A 22,184-nucleotide genomic window follows, 5' to 3' on the forward strand; every position below is an offset into this window, starting at 1 on the left:
GGATGTAGAGAGTGTTCTTTCAGATACTGTACATAATTCATATTGAGTGACTGAGCAACAAGAACACCTGTGAGAGATTTAGAACTAACCCAATGTAAATATATGGTGCTTAAAACACTTCATTGAGCACAAAAACAAACTTTTCACATGAGGACTTTCACTTCGGCTGCCAGCCAGATTTCATATTAAGAATCTTTGACACAGAAATGCAGCGAAAGATTTAAATAGGATTAAAAAAGGGATGTTTTTAATCTCATTTTTTATTAATTAAATACACCATATTGGAGCAAATGTCTCTGAAAATATCACAAATAGATTTCTCTCTCATTCTGCATTTATAGGTTGACAGCTATGAGCTTCATTTTTTGTTTGTTGCGTGATTTCGGGTTGGAGGGAAAGGGAACAGGGTTAGCTGCTGTGTAGTATGTACGGTAGCCACAATGGGACAAAAACATTTACATGCATACATACTGTACATGGTAGTTTTACAAATACACCAAGAGTGTTCATGATTGGATTTCCACAAAAAAGCCACGGATACTTCTTTGAACCCAGTCTTCAGGATTTTTATATCATCCGAAATGAAACACATTCCCTTTACAACATCTAAAATATAGAAAGAGAAGATACCATGTTGTGAAGAAAAGGAGAATAGACAAGGTAAGACAAAAATATAAAGGAAAAAACAAAGTCAGTATTCCCCCACTAAATTTTCAAACAAGTGTTATGAAAGCAGATTCAAAAAACGCTGCAGTGGATCAGCTTCATTTGTCATTTAAATTTCACCCTTCTGTCTCTTTTTACCCAAAAACAACATCCTCCGGCTGGTCTCTCTCTCTGTGTGTCAGTCTTTGAGTCCCTCAGGATCAGAGGTCTCGCCTGGGTCAGTTCATGGAGTCCTCAGTATTCCGCCTCATGGGTATTTTCCATCCATGATTCAGGAGTTTGGAGTAAAGGGCTGTGAAAGGGGAGACTCTGGCTATTGCAGGTCAAGGTGGAGCTCAAGCCTGAGTTTGGAGCTCTGGTTCAAAGTAGCGGAGCTTTGAGGAAAGGAGTGGGATGGGGTCCGATCCAAAAGGTCTTCTGTGACAATGAGCGAGGGGCTGAAATGAAGGCACACATCCTGCTTTGAGCAACACCTACGTCCTAACACACCTGAAGGACAAAGAGAGAGACCTGTTAGACACACTTAAACAGAGAAAAAAAATCAGAGGAAATTATAACCATTAAATGGGTCAATGACACATTTTGTCAAAGAAAAAAAGGAAACGGAAAAAGTGCCAAGCTGTTAGAAATGTATTCATTTGCACACCATTTTCAAAAAATGATTTACATTTATTGATTTAAAGTGGTGTAACTATCAAATAAAAATTTATAACATTTTCCTTACACTAAATTTGTCTATTAATAATAATAATTTAATAATAATTGTCTTTTTTTTTTTTTTTTTTTTAAAGTATATATATATATTTCAAGGTTTTTTTTTTACAAACCTAATTATAATAAAAATATATTCTCACTTGCCATGTCATAAAATGTCAAATTATCTGATATTTTAAGAGACTTATTGACCTTGACACATAGTAATGAAGGTCTGCAGGGGTCCTCTCTATGATATCATTTCCTGTGTTTATTTATATAGTTTTCCTTTTTCTTTTTTGTGTGTTGGTCAAGTATGAATACATGAAATAGATTAAATGAATTATTTTTTCCTTAAAACAGAAATTAAAATCCTGTTCATCATTCATAATTGAAGTGTAGTCACTGAAAGTGTGAATTGAGCTTTAAATGTATTTTTTTAATAAATCCAGATTTAAAAAAAAAGTGTCATGTCACTGACCTAAATTAACTAAATGATTATTTTTACCTGATCTCACGGGTAATCAGTTTTACAACTTGTCTGAAATTATATAAAATAGCTTTCAAATAGAGTCATAAAAATTGCATGTCCTCTTAAAGAACATACTCTATTTCTTTTGTCAAATGAAGACCGCCAGCTCTGCTAAAGCCCCCTGCTTAACTTATTGATCAGTAAGGCTTTTAAATCCATCTGCTGCCCTATTTCCTCTGCATTTTAAGCACATATTGTAAAGTTGGTCTCTTTTTGTCTCATTTTTAACAATGATGTGCCACAGTCCCTAGAGTGCTAAGTTCTTGCGCAGCTGAGACAATTATCCCAATATCTAAGTGCCAGGGTTCTGCTTTCACAGACAGTCATGGCAAACTTTGTCCCCCCTAACATTCTCCTTTCCTTTTGTTTTTTAAACATTCTAGGTGGGCAATTTGCTTTTCCCATCTTACCTCAAGTTACTAAGGGGTTTCAGGCTACTGTAATAGTAATTGCAAGCCCCCCACGCCACCCCACATTGGAGGGCTAATTAAAGAGACGGAGGCTGTGAAGGTTTGGATCCCCTGGGTTCAGGCTCAGCATGAGAAAGGTAATTTGTCTGTCCTGAACAAAGAGATTAGGGAGAAGCCGGGGAGCTACTTAATAAATGAGCATCAAATGTCCTCAGCCGTGGACACGGACAGCACCAATTATGTCACCATGAAATTGCACATAATAAAAACAATGGCTGCCGGACGAGGCCTCCTATCTGTCTAGGGAAGCGTTCATTCGGTTCTCTCTTTTGCACACACGCGCCATTCTGTACTGGCTTGTTTCGGTTCCCAGCTCATTTCTATAGGTTTGGAGAAGCAGTAGAATTACACAAACTGCTAAATTTGAGCAGAGAATATGCACAGCAATATCATAAATTACAGTGTATCTTCACTGCGGCGGTGAACAGCTAAGCTAAGTTTCTTAATAATGATTCAAATCTATATGTACCAAGCGAAAACACGACTGTTTAAGTATCTCCTGAGGAGAAACGTGGACCTTCTCTATTCCTGCTGGTGAAGAGGGGCATCTGGGTGTATTTAAGAACTCTCTCTCCGCTATAATTAAAGCAGCGAGGCCAATATTCAGATTGCATTTTAGCATTAATAATTCAGCTGTTTTCACTACAATTGATGTCGGCACATAAATAAACAATGAGGCCTCATATTTACACAGTGGCAGCCGCCGAGCGAGAGCAGGGAAGAGGAAGGAGAAGGAATGGAAGGATGGGGGCTTAAACAGACATTTAAAATTAAGCTTGATAATGCAAAGGCTTTCAATTTGAAACGCAAGACGCTCTTGGAGCTAATTTGTAAAAGTGACGATGCCTTAAAAGGCCTCTAACGGAGCACTGAGCTTAATGGAGCTCTTTCCCCGCTCGCTACAGCTCTCCTCAAACTATTTTTTTCCTGTTGAAGGTGAAATAAATGTTCACTAGGAGACTCAACAACTGTCCGATCTCTCCCGTACGAGCCCCCACATCCCTGTTGTCTCCATATCAATACTGATTATGTGTCACTGAGCCGTTATTTTCAGTGCTGCCGAGTGATACAATCGGCTGGTGGCTGACTACACAATGAAGTCTTATTGCAAACGGTCCCAAAGGCGAGAAGTGGAATTAGGTAAATAATTTGCCTGCTTGGCGTCTGTTTTTGTTTATTTAAAGCTTGCTGTGCAGCGTCGGAGGAGCAAATATTCAGACAGAACTGTGGAGTTGAAAACACAGACAAAAATGGGACAGAATGCTTGATGCCAGCTAGCTTTTGTCTTATTTTAAGTCTTGTTGTAAAACCAAACCTAGATTAAGAAAGGAAAACACACCATTTGTTGTTTCTTTAAGGAGCAAAGTGATGTAGTTTGTTAAATTAATATTTATGTCAACAGGATTTTGCATGTTTTACATCTTGTGGAACACTGCAAATTAATTATACATAATCAGTACTGAATATGAATGTGTCAGGGTTATCATTTTCACCTTACCTGTCCTGTAACTAAAAAGCTTGAGTTTTCTGTGAACTCATTTTAGCAAGTTAACGATAATTGTGATAAATTAGCTTTCAGCCAGGATGAATTACGGCTGACCTGACTATGGGTTAGGAGCTCAGCATTATATATGCTGCCATTTAACAACCTGTACCTTAAAACTACAATATGTAAATAAAACAGAAATAAGAAGCAATAAGTGTGATAAGTGACTGACTGAATGGTGTGTTTGGATACGAGTATATGTAAATATGTATGTATATATATGGTCCTGAACATATATTAGAGGAATCTAAGTGGGACACTTTGATAGCAGAAAGACAGCAGCTCTCACTTTCTGGTCAGGCAGTAGAGGGTTAGTCTGCAGTGAACTCAAATGGCCGTTGATGAGTGCTGTGGGTCTGTCGTGTTCGCAGAACAAGCTGCCGTTGATGTAGTGAAACCGGTCACCAGGGACCAGCCGGTTCCGGCAGGTAGAACATGTGAAACACTGCAGGAGAGAATAAAAAGGACTGCATTACCCACAATCCTCAGCACATTACCTGCATTAGATCTCTGATCAATCTCTGGAAAGGTTAAATCATTATCTACTTAATTATATTAATTTCTCATTATTTCTTCTGAAGATTCTAGATGGGCATTTGATACTGCTAAAAATACTGACTAAAATACAATTTTTTTTTTTTTCCGTATCAATCATAGGTTAAAAAAAACTCTTTATATAGAACGCCATGAAACAATCATTGAAAGACTCTATGGAGGGTGAAAGGATTCTGTAGTGCAATAGAGCATTTAATTCTAGAGCAGCAGTGGTCACTTAAAGATTAAAGGTTACCTTGAGATGGTACACGTTTCCCTGTGCCCTCATAACCAGTTCACTGGCTGGGATGGACTGACCACACGCGCTACATGCCCCACTGTTTCCAAATAACCTGTGAAAAGAAACAGAGACATGTTAGCATTGTCGAAACAAGAGAGAAAAATGTAAGACTGAATCTGTCTCAGGCAAAGCCTAAATCAAAACACTGTGAATGTTATAGCATGACAGAAATTACCATCAGTGAAAAGTGGCAGAATATATCATGAACAAAAATATAAAATGAATAACTACGGACAAAATTGTTCATTAAGATAGTACGTACAAATTAGAAAAAAGGTAATTACGTGGGGGATGACAAACATTACTGCCAAATTTCATACCATTATCTCAAGATCAATATCTAATTTATTGACATGATCTATTTTTGTTCACTGTATGGCTATCAAGCAAGATATTCAAGTCAAGGTTTTTTTTTAGTCAATGACATTTTAAAAATAACAAATTTCAGTCTTTTCTTTAAACAACCCTATTGAATGTCTTCAGAAGGCTATAACCATTCAAAAGTTTGGGGCTGGTCAGATGTTTTAATGTTTTTGAAAGAAGTCTCTCATGGTCACCAATGCAGCATTTATTTTAATAAAAAAAAATCTAATTGTGAATATTCAGCAGCCATTACTCAAGTCCTCAGTGGTACATGGCCCTTCAGAAATCATCCTAATATGCCATTTTGTGCCACTAAAAATATTTGAAAGAAATTTTGGTAACTCTTAACAATAAGGTTTTATTTGTTAACATTAGTTAACTATATTAGTCAACATGAACTAACAATGAACAATATAAATCTACAGCATTTATTAATAGTCACTGGTAATTTCAACATTTACCAATACATTTTTAAAACCCCAAGTTGTATTTGTAAGTGTTACAATTTTTTTTTTTTTTTTTTTTTTTTTGTATATTACAAATGTCATTAGTCACATTTTTCAACCCTTGCTGAATGAAAGTAATCATTTATTTTTAAAAAAATACAGACCTCAAACTTTTGAACAGTAGTGTATTGTGAGTAATGTGGATGAACTTTATAATCTGTAATTGTAAAAAGCGCTATATAAACAAAGGTGACTCGACTATTTTTTTGTCCTTATTCAAGATTGACAGCTATAGTCACCATCCATTTTCATTGTATGGAAGAGAGCAGCGTGAACATTTTTCAAAACTTCCTTTTGTGTTCCACAGTTGAAAGTCATATGGGTCATATTTAGAACAACATTATGGTAAGTAAACCATCAAATTACACATGGTCCTTATTAACACAGACACTAATAAATACTTCTGTGTGCATCAAAGAGGTTTGTTAACCTGTTTGGCCTTGTTTTACTGTAAATGAAATCCTCGCAAGAACAGGTTAAATCATTTCAATCTTGTACCCAGGCCTCTTTCTCCCTCTCTTTCTGTCTCTCTCAAACACACACGCAGAACAAATTACATCTTCAATATTCTGATGTAGGAAAAATAAAATCATAGTAATATCAGCAAACCAAATGAAAAAATCCTGCATCCTGTCCTCCAAAAGCCTCTGCCACTGGGACTAAGTATTACCTTTGGTGTTCATTTTTTGCAACCTAATAATAACCTAGAACATAAGCAATCAGGGCCTAAGAATATTTGATTGTACATCTAGGCGGAGACACAGCGCTTTTGCCATTAGGACTCAAGCGAGTGCTCAGTCACCGCCGCCTTTCCATTAGAAACCCTCGGCTACCCGGGTTGATATATAATGTGCATGGGTTAACCTTTTCAATCATGGTGTCAACACTTTAGATTTGCTTCTGCTCATCTCTTTCGTCTCTAACCTTCCCTCTCTCTCTCTCTCTCTCTCTCTCTCAGTCTCTTGATAATGAAATGCTTGCTCCTGCTTCCTTTCTATCTGCCTTCTGAGTCCACAATTTAGATTACTTCATCTTGCCGAGCAACAAACTGAATGAAATTTCGATTTGAGCAGAAAGTAATTTACTGGGATCTGGACCCATTTGTCATCATATCTCACTGGCTGTTTGCTCTATCACTGCACTTTTCCTATGCAATCAAATAAGACCACAGCATCTGACAAGCTCCAGAGAGAGAGAGGGAGAGGGAGGGAAATATGAGGAAGGAAGCAAGAAAGAAAGAGACTGTTAAAAGGATAGAGGGAGAGAAATGGGGAAAGGCCAAAAAAAGGATAGAGAGGAAAGGGATGAAGGAAACGTTGGGAGCGTGTTCCACGTGTACACGGTTACAGATTCAAGGATGATTTCCTCCCTCAAAATACTTCCAACTCATAAACCGATAATGTGCTTTGTGTAGAAGTCGATATAGCATCACGGCACACATGAGAACATATGCATTCCGACATCGAAACAGCTGTCATCTATGACGTTTTGCATATGCATGTGGCGTTTATTAAGGGCACTACACGATGAGCGAGTGAAGCTTTCAGAGTTTCTCTTCAGCGGCGGTTGTAGAGTGAGGGTGGGGGGAGGGGAAAACAAATTTGGCTGTGGCATCGATTGGAGCAGCTCAATCAAAACTCAATTTCAAACGTAATTAGCTGTAGGCTTGTGACAACAGCATGGCTTCAATGGCGTCGATGGGCCAGTCATGCTAGGCAAATGTCAGGGGGGAAGGTCTTTAAACGCTGCAGTTTGATTCACCTGTAAAATGACATCTTCCCCCGGCCTTGAGAAAGCAATCTGCCGAGCCGCGACGTGTGCTTGATTCTACAATCCCAGAGCGCTCGCACCTAAATTCGCTTACAAGTACGCATTATTTGGGATCCGGGCTCAGAGTGTGCTCCCCTTTTAATTGCCCCATTGTCTTCCAGGCAACCTTTTTATTTTCTTGCTGCTCTATACGTAGCGTAGCAGGTTAATTATTTGAGCAGGGAATGGCTGCTGATAGCATTTGATTTAAAGGCCTGAAGGCTTTAGGTGCTCAATTAAGTTGCTATCAGTCTGCTCCTCACCTCTAATGGTCTCTTTCGCCATTGAACTCTGGTGCTGACGAGGGGAACATAGGGGAGCGATATCACGGGTCACCATAATTAAAGCCAAGGGACTCTTTAATTGCAATGACACCACCAGTTTTGGCTTCCTTCTCCTCAAATCAGCTCCTCCTTTGTTGTTTTCTCACTTTCTAGGTATTCAGGTCCTTGATCAATCAGAGGAGGAGGATTTTGTCAGCGAAACATCGCGGAATGCTGATTTATTGACTTGCTCAGTCTTGGAGCAGGCAGAATAAAGAAGGGCTACAATCTACGACTGTCTTTCATTACGAAAGCAAGACAAGAAATCTGTCTGCGCTCCATAGGCGATGTCTAGAGGATTTAATTTGGATACCAACTGTGAGGTAAAATACAACCTAGCAGGGCTGTTCTGGGCCATCTGGCAGAAGCTCGGCCTCTTAAGCGGAACCTTTTGAGTGGAGTGATGTAAGTTGGTACAACAATAATTTCTGCAACACAGTCCATTATAAAAATGCCTCTCAACATTAGCAGCCAAAGCACCTTAAAAGCACCGGGCCATATTGATACTTAAGCAGGGCTTTGCATAATGGCAATGTTACATTAGGGAGAGCGGGAGAGAGAGAGAGAGAAGGTGGGTGGGGTGGAAGGGAAGGGTAGGGGGAGATTTCACGGCAAAGAGAGCGGGCGGAGGGGGCTGAAAGCAGCCAAATGACACTCGGTTAATTCAGAGTAACAGATCTAGTCCCAAGTGGATTGAAGGCCTTGAATTAATTCTGTTATGACAAATCAAGATAAACGTTTCCCCTAAATTGCATGCGATTTAATTAATTTCTGAGATCCAAGTATTTCCTGGCTTAATAGTTCACATGCTCCCGTGCTGTCATAGTGCTTGAGTGGGCAGACTTCAAAGTGATATTAAATAACCAACTATTAGATTTACCTAGCACGTTCTATTGGAAAAGTGCCATTTAATTACCTGGCTCTATTCAATTAAAAGGACAGCGTTCCCCCCCAACCCAACGGTCACATGATTGCTCACTCCCCAAATTAATTCTCTCTCTCTCTCTCTGTTCTCTTCAGCTCACGCAAATATCAGCCATGGCTTAAGGACAACATGATTTCAAATGAGTCCCTCCTGCTTCTCTGGGGCTAAAACTGCTGAAATCTACAACTCACGCCGGTTGCCCTTGTGCTTGGCACTGGTGGCCTCGAGCTGAGTGGTATCAGAAGCCTATCATCCCATGTCATTTCCCCCCATCTGCCATTAGGGAAAATGGGATGCGTTTTCACTCGCGCCATACCAATCAATCGCTAAGCCTTTTTGCATCAGTGGTATTAATATAATTCTGGATATGTAACTTCATTATTTACACAGCAAGGGCAATTTAATAATCCATTACAAAAATAAGGGAGGCCCCTTTAAAATCCCCTAAGGGGACTGGCCTTCGCAATAATCCCCTCTTCTCTCTCTCTCTCTCTCCCTTGCTCTCCAGCTCTCTCAAAAGCCAATTTGGTTAATTAAATGTTTTGTTTGCAATGTGGCTCTCATTCATTTCGGACACGTCATTGGAAGCGGATAGGAGCCAGGCACTAGATCTCATTAGATAAAACCCATCAGGACTAAAGGAAAATGGAGGGGGACTCTAATTAAAGCTTTTAATTGTGTGGACTCACTGTCAGATGTTATTTTTCCCCTCTCTCTTATCTCTCCTCAGATCACAGGCTCGCGCGAGCTGCGTTTTAGCTCCGTTCTCCCGCCCAACGCGCTCTCATTACAAGGAGAAAGGTGTAGCTACTTTTCCCTCCCTGCTCGTTTTAATTAGGCTCACAGGCCCGATTCTAGCGGCGAGTCTTGTAGACTTGATCCCTTCAGATCAGGTGGAGTGGAAAGAGTGAAGGCACTCTTCACATTTGGACTGGTCGTCTCAGGTTTGCTCTGGTTGACACCTGTTGTTCCAGCCTGCCGGCAGCAGTGTCAGTGCAAGGCTTCGCTGAATTATCCAGGGCGAAGCGCATGCCAAGGTAAATACTCACTAATGACTGTACTTCTGCCAAAAAACACTCTTTCTGGCGGGAAGAGCGGAATATATCATGGATACTTCATTTTAAGAATTAACTTTTAAATTGCCCTTCCTGTTTTAATAAGAAAAATATAGGCATTCCGTTATCAAAGTCACTCACACTGTGTTTTTCCATTCTTCAAAACCAAAGGAATAATCCAAGAAGGCTTCAAACTTCTCAATGCGAGAAGTTCTCTCAGGGTTTTCACTTTGCCCTTGCAGAGGTCACAGTGTTGAAGGATCAGCCTGTCAAATCAGGCCATCCACATCAGCTGAGTGAGACTGCCGGGCCGTCACCCAGCCACCGCTTTGGGTGTCAGACTTACTTGCATAAATATTTAAAAAGGGTCTTTTTGCTAATTAAATGGTCTCTTTGTGATCAACAAAACATGGCAGAGAGGATGTGAAAACTCTTTTAAATTCCTGCAGAGTCGAAGGTCAGCTCTGCCTTACCAATGGAGTTTTCTAGCATCTCGTAAAGCAAACACACACACGGCCCTAGCAGCGCGGCTCCTTTTGCTTAAGGATGAAATATGGCGAGAGCCACAGACTTGCAGATGTTCTGGAGAAAGAATCTCCTTCGTCTTCTGCTCTGTCAACATGTCAGTGGCTTGACCTCTTTTTTAAGAGTGTCCCGTTGAGGGTTTAACCAGCGCGCTTTAACGAGGGCCGCTGACGGCACAATCTGAGACACATGTTCTCAATGGAAAATACGCTCTGCTCCGTGAGAAGCTTGATGGCTTGTAACTTTTTCCTTAATATCTTTTTTTCTTGACAACCATCACTTCATCTAATCATTACATGCCTAATGTCATTTCATGTGGTCGCTGGACTGTCATAATGTCCAGATGTATGAACTATCTGAAGTTTGGCTTCAAAGACCATGAAAAAGCAGCCGAGCAAAACTAAGCTATCCTCAAAAGATCAGAACACATTACTGAAGACCCCATTTAAAATTAATTTCAAAAGCGCATCAGAAATCTGAAGAAACTTGAGAGAATGCCCTTTATGAACACAAAAAGACCTCAGTGCTGACACGGTCTTCAAACACATGATTGTGACTTCAATAATAAATGTGTCTAACCTGATGTAGTCGTTTCTACATAGGATCATGCCACTCTTGGTATAGCAGGATGTGCCGATCTCTCCGAGCTGTGCCTGGCAGCAGGAGCATTTCAGACAGCGGCTGTGCCAATAACTGTCCATGGCATACAGGAGAAAGCGATCGGCAATCTTTCCCCCACAGCCCGCGCAACGCTTCCACGACAGAGATCCCGCTCCAACAGGTGGGGGCTGGGCACTTCCTCCAGGGTTCACCATTGTGTCTGCAGAAACATAAAGAGACAGAAGGGAGACATGGTTAGAGCAGAGCAGTCAGTCAAGAGTTAAGAAGTTTTTAAATCTGTGTGGCTATAGGATATCATGAAAAAGTTTTTTTTTTTTTTTTTCCTCAAAGCTTTTCTGCACAATTTTCTTTCCTACAAAAAATATTTAACTATAAACCATTTAAAAAAAAAAATAAAACAAAAAAAAAGGACTGTGACCCTAAAAGTATTCAAATACCATCAGCATTACTTAAATCCATATATCTTGCAAAGTCACTCATGACTGTCAGTTTCTGACAGAAGTTTTGTCATTGCAATATCTAAAACACCTGGAGCCTGAACGGTGACCCAAAACACTAAATGTTTTCAGAGGCACACTTCCTAAAAGCTCTTTTGAAATAATTGAAATGCATATAATGCCTGCAAGCAAGTCTGAGAATTGTTTTAAGTGGCAGGCTGTCCTTGATCTTTATCTAAGTGCTGAAGTCAGCTCTTTGGTCCATTTGTGATAAATGTCTGTTCGCTGATAACATTAAAGTCGCTGGAACAATTAAAGAGGCGCTGTCTTTTGTTAGGTTGTCTACATTGCTTTTAAACTACATTTACCTGAACCTTTGTGTGTGTGTGTGTGTGTGTTTTTGTGTGTGTGAGGGAGAGAGACCCAAGTGCTACTGTGGCCAAGAACTGGAGCAGTTAATTGGGAAACCCTTGAAGTTGTATGATCCATTCAGAGGTCGACATATTCCACTCGCTTTCACTAAGGTTATCAGATGACGGATTTCCAGCCAACATCATGAAGAACATTCAGCAGCGTTCGCTTTGGGGACTGGTCACTGCCGCGTGAAATTACCCCCGGTATGTTGGATCATTCAGCATATGCAAGAATCAGTTAATGCTGGCCTACAGAAATATCCGCCTCTGACAGAAATCACATTAACCACGAATCCTCATTTATGATTGCAGTTCTGTACTTTGGTCTGTTGATCCATCAGTACCGCATGCGTGCACTTCTGCTCCATCCTTCCACTAATACATCTGAAATTTTAATCTTTCCCAGGTTTCATAAGGAGGACCGCTGGACCGAAGTGGGAAAGATTAAAATTTAAGATATATTCGTGGAAGGCTGTAAGCCAAATCTTTGTTGAAAGGTAATTAGAGGAGAAGAGAGAGGCGGGGGGTAGAAAACATTGCACTGAGAGAGGGAGAGAGGCATTCAGTAACCCCATTAGTGGAGGCTCTTAGGGACAAGCAATACCTTAGTGCTGATTAAATCTAAAGGGAGATGAATCAGAGACCGAAAGTGACTCCCCCAGATAAATAAGATCGGACCATCGTCAAGTTTCATTCCCAGTAAGAGGGAAGAGGGGAGATTTGAAGAGAGGGAGGGGGTGGCTTTTAAGTCAAATGGGCAAACTCGAGTAATTACACGGACAGGCAATTTAAGCGAGGGGATGTGCAGAAATATAAAACAGATCAGCAACCCATGGCCAGTAATACAGATCGCAGTGCTAGAGCCTAAATACAGCTGCTCGTATTACAATGCACAAGGCACAGCAAAAGATGCAGAATTGCACTTATGTTATGGATTGTTGATCATCTGTACAGCACGCGCGCACTTCTTATGCATTAATATGATATTATAAACTCGAAACGCGTGCAATTTCCATCGAGCTTATATCTAAATATCTGGTCTTTATACGAGTAAACACACAAGAGCAACGTTCATGTCCACTACCACATTACAATCTCTATAGTTATTACGTTATTTGTTACGCGCGTGACATGCAACACAAATAACGCAAAATAATAATAAAAAAAGTTCTAAATAAAAAATGACATCTTTTATGCTTACAAATGTAGAGGTTCTAATACTAATCTGCAACATTGTGTCGCTCCATAACAAATGTGTCTCCCTCTCGCGACACTATGAATGTACTATTATTCATAAAACAAAACGTGAATTGTTGTAGAGTAATGTACTTACCTCTTTGAAATGTAATGGTTGAATGGTTGGTGAGAAATGTACAGCAGTCTGTTTTCTCTGTAGACAATAAAATTAACGCGAACAGTCCAAAAAACTCACACACGGAGCGCGTGCATGAATACTTCTCACTGCTGTGAAAGAGTCAAGGAAATGGAGTTTTCAGATTGTATTTCCACTGTTGCCGTCACCTTTTTTCAAATGTTCTGGTTATCACTGGAAAGATCAGCGGCTGATTTGTTAAACGAGCGTTCGGGAATGTCTTCAGTAATTTCCATAGATGAAGCGAACGCCTCTGTTTGCAACTGTCCTCTCGCGCTGATGTCTCGCCGTTGCTTGTCGCTTGTGCTCTACATGTGTCAGTGACAGAAAAAAGCCCAGAGTAAACCTCATCTCACAGGATGACGTCAATCAGGCTGGAGCCAATCAGAACGTACTCCATTCAAGCGGAATGACAAGTTCAGCCAATCAGGAGAAGTCGAGATTGACTTAGACACACTCTGTTCAAAGGAGGAAAGATTGCGGTTGAGTGGGCTCTGTCTGCTTTTTGGGGTTGAATAGGGCAGTGGTTCTCAAGCGGGATGGTCGGGACCCACTAGGGGGCCTCAGTAAACTTCAAAGGGACTCCAAAACTCCGTACAATTATTTAAAAAGAAATAGTTATATTGAAATAATTTCACAATTAAAACGCAAAATCTGCTAGAAATAGGCTATATGCATCATATTTCTAACTCTGGAGAAAAAGCAGCAACTTTTCATAGCCTATTGCATTACTACAACCATGGCAAGTTGTCAATTGTTAACATAACTAAAATGTTTGTGTTTGCAAATGCACTTTTTTCACTTTATTTACTCATGTTTTATTTCATTTAAACAGTTATAGGCTATTGTCGCAGAGTAGTTTAAGGTATGATGAATGGCTGCATAAACAAATTCTGCATCTCAATAACCTGCAGTATTTACATAACATATTTTTACTTAGGTTATATGATATGTATTTTGTTGTCTCATCTTTAAAAAAAAAAAAAAAATTTGCGATGAATCGTTAGATTAAACATAGGCTAAATAATTATTTGTAATGTACTGAGAGCCCTTGTTTTTGTTATTTAAAAAGTTTGAAACAAGCTTGTTTTTTTTTTTGTTTTTTTTTGTTATACAGGAAAAATAATCATATAGGCTATGTATACATTCAAATATGACTGACAGTGGGGAGCCTGAGATTGAAAACCACTGATATAAATGGCTCAAGCTGTGCATATAAAAATTATAAGCAAGCGGTATTCAGTATTCTATTAATATAATGTCTCCTGCAATGTCAGACTATTTTTCTGTTTATATAATAAGAGGTTTTGTTGTTTGTTGCAATTGCTAACTTTTCCAATGTTCATGTTTTCCCATATGAAAGAAACTTTTCAATCTTTCAATTTTGTATATATATAGGTTGTATGCAAACTGCACAAAAGTCAATTTGGTTCCATGGACAAGGTGAAAATTCAGTCTACGAACAGCCAAGGTCTTGCTTATGTTCCTTATTACAGTGGCGCCATCCACTGGTTCAAAGAAGAACTACAATAAAGGCTTGTTAGTAATAGTTGTTTTTTTGTTTTTGTTTTTTTTTTACTAGAGAGTCAAAAAGGCTTGATGCACATAACCTAAATAAAATCTGAAAATAATCTATTAAATCATTAATTTAATTAACTGATGATGCTGACTAGTCACAAAATTATAAAACATAAGAGATTTAGAAACACCAACATCCACAATACTCTTCAACTAAAGCAAATGAGAGAAATGGCTGTTCATATAGTCCGTAGGCTCTATACACAGAGATTAATTCTTTGCTATGGCAATTGCTTATGTAGGGTTGTTTATTGCTCAGGTTCCTGCAAAAAAAAAAAAAAAAAAAAAAAGTGATTTAAAGGGTTAGTTCACCCAAAAATGAAAATAATGTAATTTATTACTCACCCGTCGTTCTACACCCGTAAGACCTTCATTCATCTTCGGAACACAAATTAAGATATTTTGATTAAATCCGATGGCTCAGTGAGGCCTGCATTCACAGCAATGACATTTCCTCTCTCAAGATTCATAAAGGTACTAAAAACATATTTAAAACAGTTCATGTGAGTTCAGTGGTTCTACCTTAATATTATAAAGCAACGAGAATACTTTTTGTGAGCCAAAAAAAACAAAACAACGACTTTTCAACAATATAGTGATGGGCCGATTTCAAAACACTGCTTCGGAGCTTTACGAATCGAATCAGTGATTCGGATCTCCTATCAAACGGCTAAACTGCTGAAATCACGTGACTTTGGCGCTCCGAGTCACTGATTCGATTCGTAAAGCTCCGAACTAACCCTTTAATGTTTGTCATTTCACAAATAAAGAACCTGTAACCATGCAAACAGCTTTTTCTGCAAAAAGGCCTTTTCAGTGAAACTGAATTTCTTTAATGTTTAACTTGCCATGTATAAAAGTAATGCCATCTTATGTGTTATTGTGCTCTGTCATGAAGACATGAACACATTCAATTAATGAAAAATGACCGTTTTATTTTTTAATGATATCTTTATATTAGTTTCCAATTGATTTTCAGTTGTCACTCTAAAAACTGTCTTCGTTTAATGTTCCAGTCTGAAGAAGCAGGAAGTGAAACGTTTTGTGATGTTCTACAGAGTTTCACTGGGCAGCTAATCTTTACGAGACAAAACTGTGTAATTATGAGTTGCCTCTGGATTCATTAGTAAGATGTACATTGTGTAAAGAGTCTCCTATACCAGATACTAATGGTTTAATTGTCGTTGGTCCTGCCTGATTGCAGTGAGCAGTTTGATTTCCCTGCAGGAAAGGCAACTCTATTTCTCACAGGATTGGGCTCAATTCTCTCCAACAAGAACAATGAGCCAAAGATGGCAAAGAATGTATTTTCCACGAAGGAATAATTAATTTATCTCAACTATTAAAACTAGTGGGAAATTATGGGATGACTCTGAATGGGGGCTCAGAGGAAAAGCTTTGTTTGTTCTTGGGCTGTTTTAATGAGCTTTTCACAAATGGCCAAGAAAAAATACTTCTTTCTCTTCTCCTTTTGCAATATGATAGTCACACACAATAATGAGGAAGGGGTGCTTAGGGGATCCCACTAAAAAAAAAGAGCAACACCAAGCCCCTGTTTCTGATCTCCCGATGTCCTATAGCGTACCCTCAGCATCTATGTTGTGATTACAAACAGCGCAAATGGAAAAGAAACGCATAGGCATAAAGCAACGGCGCTATTTACACAGCAGAGAGTGAGAGAGAGAGATGGTATAAAGTATCAATACCCCCACGGAGGGAGAGAAAGAGCTCATAATGAAGTTTGTGTCCTCTGGGGGAAACCAATTGAAGCCGGTAAGAGATATAGAGTATTCACCGTGATGCTTCATTTCAAATAAGAAATTTACCCCTCATGATATTGCATTATTATGCTGTTAAACTGAGTGGCTCTCCATCACGGAGCAATGGAAAAAGGCTGAAAAGGCCTTTAAGACATTTTAGATCCATAAAAACACAATATGACATGATTCAGGTATGATACAAGAACTGGAATAGGACAGAACACTGTGTTATCCCCATTCTAAGACAACATTCCCACACACACGGCTGTTACAATGTAGCTGTGTCCGTGTCAAGGCCTTGCTTTAATACAGAGATAATGGATTATTGATTTGTAAATACAAATGACTTTTATAAAATGTTGCAGGGTAGTGGTTGAAAATTGATACTTTTCAGTGAATTTAGCATTGTAGCTTGGCGTTTCCAATCAGCAAACTGCCCTTCATTGAGGGCTGATCTATGGTCAAACGAAATGAAAAGTCAACTGGCTAGAAATAGTTTTTCAAATGTGAATTCAATGGTTCCTGAGGTCTTTGGTCTCATATCATCTATGTGTTGCTAACCCTTCTCCGTTTTCCATTACGAGCCTGGCGAGTGTACTTTACCCAGGTGAGTGGAACATGCCTGCAGCACCTAGATGGGTGGCGTGACACTGAGAAATATCGAATTGCATATTTCAAGACAGATTGTTTGTTCTATACAGTCATAAAGATGGAGAAAAAATCTCAAAGTCATTTCTTTAATATGCTGTTATTGACTGCTTTGATCAATCTTGTGTCAGCAGCGAGCAAGTAAGTGAGCTTAATTAAATACAAATCGATAATTCCTTAACAAATAGCGCATGGACTCGAGAAACAGGCCCAGCAGAATTAATTGGGGAGCATTTGTGTAGCTAAACGTTTAGGAAACTTCATCAAGAATTCAGCTCTCCATCTTTGGTGAACATTTATACATTATGCATGTCATTTAAATGCAATTAGAGGTCCTAATATGTTAATCTCTTTAATTTATTTGGCAAAGCTTTTTTGTAATTACATTGTTGTAAACAATGATAAAACTGTGTCCTCACGCAAGCAATTGGATAATTGGCTACTCACAACACATTTAGTAGATTAGACTAAAACTATTATACAATCATATCTGGGAAACTGGCTGTAAGATGCCCACTGTGTCTTAATTTCCAGTCATGGGTAGCTGATGTAATGGAGAAACACATACTTATGGGTGATTTGTAATTGAGTGTGTGTTTTTTTATAATTTAAGTCTTGTTTTTTTTGCACAGACAGGAAGTCATGGGTCAACTGGACTCAAATCTACATCTCCCATATGAGCACAACAGCTCAACATGTGTTGCTAACTGCCAGGTCACAGCTCCAACATTTTCCTTGTTTTAAATAGTAAATGAGATCTATATACTGTGTTCTGATTGTCGGGGAACATCAGACACAGAGACAGATGTTAGTTTCAAACCACAGCGGTGTTCTTGTTAACATAAGTGCAGGAAAGACAATCAAGTGAGTATGGCAATATTGCAGGTTCTGGAAGGTTGATAGTATGATAACAGAGGTTTTGTTGTGTTACAGGGTGAAGACCTTGTTGATGGCAGAGCATGAATATTCAGGCTGACTGGCAAACTTGACTTACAGGAACACGTGGGGAGATCACAAGGAGAGTGTAGGAGAGGATTCACAAGGAGATCGCTGGAAGAATCACAAGAAGTACTGTACGTTGAACTATCGCTAGGAGAATCTTAGGGTAAGTAGAGCGGTTAAGTAGTCCGTTGTCCATTGATGAGACCAGACAATGACTGAGTGTGAGGTGTGTGCTTTTATGCAGGGCTAATGGAGTGCTGATTGGCGTGCTGATGGGGAACTGGTGCAGGTGATCAGTATTCGGGTGAGAGTGAGCGTTGGGTATGTGAGACAGTGGAGACTGGTGAAACTGTGACAAGGATATGGTACATGTATACATAAGGGGCCATTTACACGACACCGTTTTAACTAAAAACTGAAAACTTTTTATGTGTTTTGGCCCTTTGTTTACTGAAAATGCAAACTTTTTAAAACGGGTTTAAAAGTGCACGTTTTTTTAAATGATAGGCTACCGTTATTGTCTCTACAAAATACAACAACTACAAAATGTGAAAACTGTGATGTCATGTGCGTGTATATTACGTGTAGGCGCATAGTGTTTCTTTACAAAGTGACATCGCCAACTACTGGCCTGGCAGCATAAAACAGCATTTTTAGTCGTTTCCGCAGATCCTTGTTAATGGGGATCGTTTTGACAACATTGTCTTCTGTACGTGGAAAAAGCAAAGGAAAAAGTTTTCCATTTTTAATACATCGTTGTTGTGTAAACATACCCTAAGTTTAATTGACAAGAGTACCATTGCAGATCTGAATTTCAGATGAGGTAAAAACTAAATTTATATTACATTATCCACATATCCAGGTATAACATATATCTTACCACTATGAAAAATATCTAAAATAAAAAAAGCAACTGGTTGCCAGCCAATCGCCTTAAAAACGTGATGACGTGCAGGATGGCATATTGGTGACTGAATCATTTACAACTAATAACCTTGTATTTCATTAGGTAATATAACATTAATATACGGTGAATGTTATTTCACCAAGTACAATAAGTTCCTAGATCAACATCTTGGAAAAACATTCCAATCAACCAATCAGATTTGAGGTTTACAGTTTAAAGTTTGTCAAGTTTAGGCTTACAACCAGGGTTAGGTGCTTCTATCATTTCCCTCTGATTTCAGGTATAAGTTATGGGTAGGGTTAGGTTGAGGGGTAGGGATTGGGTTAGGACTAAAATTTTCAGACAGGAATGTTATTCCAGGATCAACCAAATTTGTTGATCCAGGAACATGTCTTACTTGGCAAAATCATGGTGACAGTTAATATATCAAGCTACACTGTAAAAAATTATTTTCATGATTTGATCACAACTTTTTTTTCTTAAGTCAAACCAACTTAGATAATTAACGTGGTTCAGAAAATATAATATTTTGAGTTTCCCAATCTCCTTTAGTGTATTAACTCAAATTTTTAATTTCAATGAACTCAAAATTATAAGGCAAGCAGGTAACTTACTTTTTTAAGTTAAACCAACCATACATTTTTTACACTGTACTTGAACTTGAAAAATGTACTGATAAACATAATAATACAGGTGGTCTAATAAAAATAAATAATTAAATAAATAAATAAAAAAGGAAATCAGAGTTTATCATAAATATCCTGTGCATAAAACATGGCAAATTTTAGATTTTCAATTCAATTAGATGGCGTGCAGGGTCATACACATAAAGACACAATCAGGGTAACACACATAAGAAAAAACAAAACTATTTAAACAAAATATAAAGACATGATCTGTCACACAGGGACTACTGCAAATGTCCTTTTACCTTTTTTCACTGTAAATTCTATAATAATTCATAGTTTTTACTTGCAAGAACCATAAATTTGACAGTAGTTTCCTGTAAAAGTACATATTATTTGATGTTAAACCATTTACAATTGTTAACCTTATGTGGTAAAGTAACCCACAGTTATGCAAAGGTTTTTACTGTAGCATTTTTACAAAATTTTCTGTAAAAATTACAAACTTTTTTTCCACCCTCATACAAGAGTTGGTCACATGCAAGGCTACCAAGGGTTGATCAGAATTAAATGAATTGTTGAGATATAATCAGAAGCAATTTTATTATGAGCCATTGAGTGCTGTATAGGTGCACTTTTTTCATGTCCTCTTGACCACACACACAAAAGACACATTGCCTGCATGGCCCTCCCTCTGTAGGGCCCATAATTATGCTGATCAGAACAGCCACGGCCCTCGAACAACATCACTCTAATGAAAGCTCGCTAATCCTTAATGAGTCGCTATGTCTTGTGATAAATTTCATAATTATTCAACCCAGCGCGACGGGAGACGAAAATTCATCAGTCAAAGCAAATTAGCCCGGCTCCATTATAGTGCAGCGTCTTGTAGAGACGTTCACTTTATTAGGCCTCTACAGCCATCGCAGTAATTGGGAGCATATTTCACTTGGCTGTAGCCCCACTTCATTCAAGGACTGCTTTTATCCTTTTATTTACATGGACTCCCTTTCTAAAAATTTTTGCAGCTCATACCTGCAAGAATCTGAGTATTTCACAGTTTTTTAGAAGAGAAAAAACAGCTAAAGCTTGTAGATCAGCAGGGTAACCTTGGTTTGAAGCCTTACTTGGATATCACATTTTGGTTATGTTCCCATAGTATGTATTTATAGACTGGTGCAGAAAGACCTTAATCTGAAATATATACAATTAATGAATGAATGGATGAATGAATGAAGTTCACCTTGGTATAATTTGAAGTGAATTGTACTATACTATTTAGTGTTTCATTTTTTAAATCAGTTCAAATCAAACTTAAAACCCAATAATAATAGCATAATAGCAATGTAAAATGAGAATAAAAATTCATTTTTTTCCTTATGTTCTATTTGGGGTTGAATACCCCAAAGACCTTTACATTTCTCCAAAAAAAAAAAAAAAAAAAAAAAGTATCAGTATCACTTTAAAGTATCAGTTTCCTGTATGACATTTCCAAATTTTATTTTATTTTTCGTATGCTAAGATAGTGTGATTGGTGTACACACTATAGTAATGCACTCCAGTAAGTTCTTTTCTATATTGTATTTTTTATAGTTTTGGGGTCAAACTGAAAATAAAAATAATTAAAAATAATTAAAATAAATTAAAATGAATATATTTTAATAATATAATATTTAAAATAAATTAAATAATAAATTAAATTAAATATTTTAATAATATAAATAATATTAAATAACCTTTATTTTAATATAATATTGAAAGTATTATAGGCTATAATTAGCTATAATTTTCCACATGCATCACTGAGGTCTCTGGACCCCAAACATAAACACAAACATAAAGTGAATTCAGTCTCGACAGTCAAAGTCAATCTTGACAGAACATTAGGGTTTAAAAATAATCTAAAACAAGCTCAAAGTATCAAGTCACAAGTATTATCCAAGGCTATTCTCTTGCTTTTCATGTAAGACATCTTCAACAGTCCTCACCTCTCATCCACTCTAATTACCATTCTTTCTGTCATTAGGAGCTTCTACCTCAGGAAAAGATGAGAAAATGTGATTTCCCCAGTTCTCTAATGCTGATTAAAATGAGGACAGTATGAAAGAGGGTATTGTCTCATTGTGTGTGCATGTGGGGTGAGGGGGGTTAGCTGCAAGCGTATGTGTCTGTAGATCAGTGGCTGCAACAGGAGGGATAATTTCACCAGGATGATGGACATTAGGGCGCCCCTCACACACACCAGCCTTGTTTGTTCCTTGACTGCCTAAGGGAGTGTGCTCGGCGGGATTCCTCTCCCACTCATGCACACAACCTGCAGACATGTCAAACAAATAGAACCGGACTTTCTGAGTCACTCACACATTAGTCCATAAATCACTAGAATATAACTCATATTTACACAAAAAAGCCCTTTCTGTCCTTTCAGAGTCAGTACTATCATGTTGCTCAGGTGCACCCAGTCATTTTTTTAAGAAAAAAGTTTTAGTCAAAAAATTATTAGTACTTTTAATATGATATATATATATATATATATATATATATATATATATATATATATATATACTGTATATATAGTATGAATGTGTGCAGTATGTAGTATCCGAACGTACTACATTCACCATGTTGTCAT

The 22,184-nt window shown here is 38.2% G+C and overlaps 1 protein-coding gene and 1 long non-coding RNA gene across 2 annotated transcripts; one reads left to right on the plus strand and one right to left on the minus strand.

Moving 5' to 3' along the window:
* Window positions 1-225: 225 nt before the first annotated feature.
* On the minus strand, window positions 226-13,417 carry lmo4b (LIM domain only 4b). Its single transcript, XM_051897777.1, has 5 exons — window positions 13,053-13,417; window positions 10,828-11,068; window positions 4,698-4,794; window positions 4,197-4,352; window positions 226-1,155 (listed from the first exon to the last, which is right to left on the minus strand). Exons 2-5 carry the CDS (start codon window positions 11,061-11,063, stop codon window positions 1,147-1,149), a joined length of 498 nt encoding a protein of 165 aa, XP_051753737.1. The 5' UTR covers window positions 11,064-11,068; window positions 13,053-13,417; the 3' UTR covers window positions 226-1,146.
* On the plus strand, window positions 11,676-22,006 carry LOC127514690 (uncharacterized). Its single transcript, XR_007930685.1, has 3 exons — window positions 11,676-11,923; window positions 18,011-18,182; window positions 18,264-22,006. It is a non-coding gene; the product is annotated as an uncharacterized LOC127514690 (long non-coding RNA).
* The last annotated feature ends 178 nt before the right edge of the window (window positions 22,007-22,184 follow it).

Source organism: Ctenopharyngodon idella, chromosome 6 (assembly GCF_019924925.1).
Source record: "Ctenopharyngodon idella isolate HZGC_01 chromosome 6, HZGC01, whole genome shotgun sequence".
NCBI lineage: Eukaryota > Metazoa > Chordata > Actinopteri > Cypriniformes > Xenocyprididae > Ctenopharyngodon > Ctenopharyngodon idella.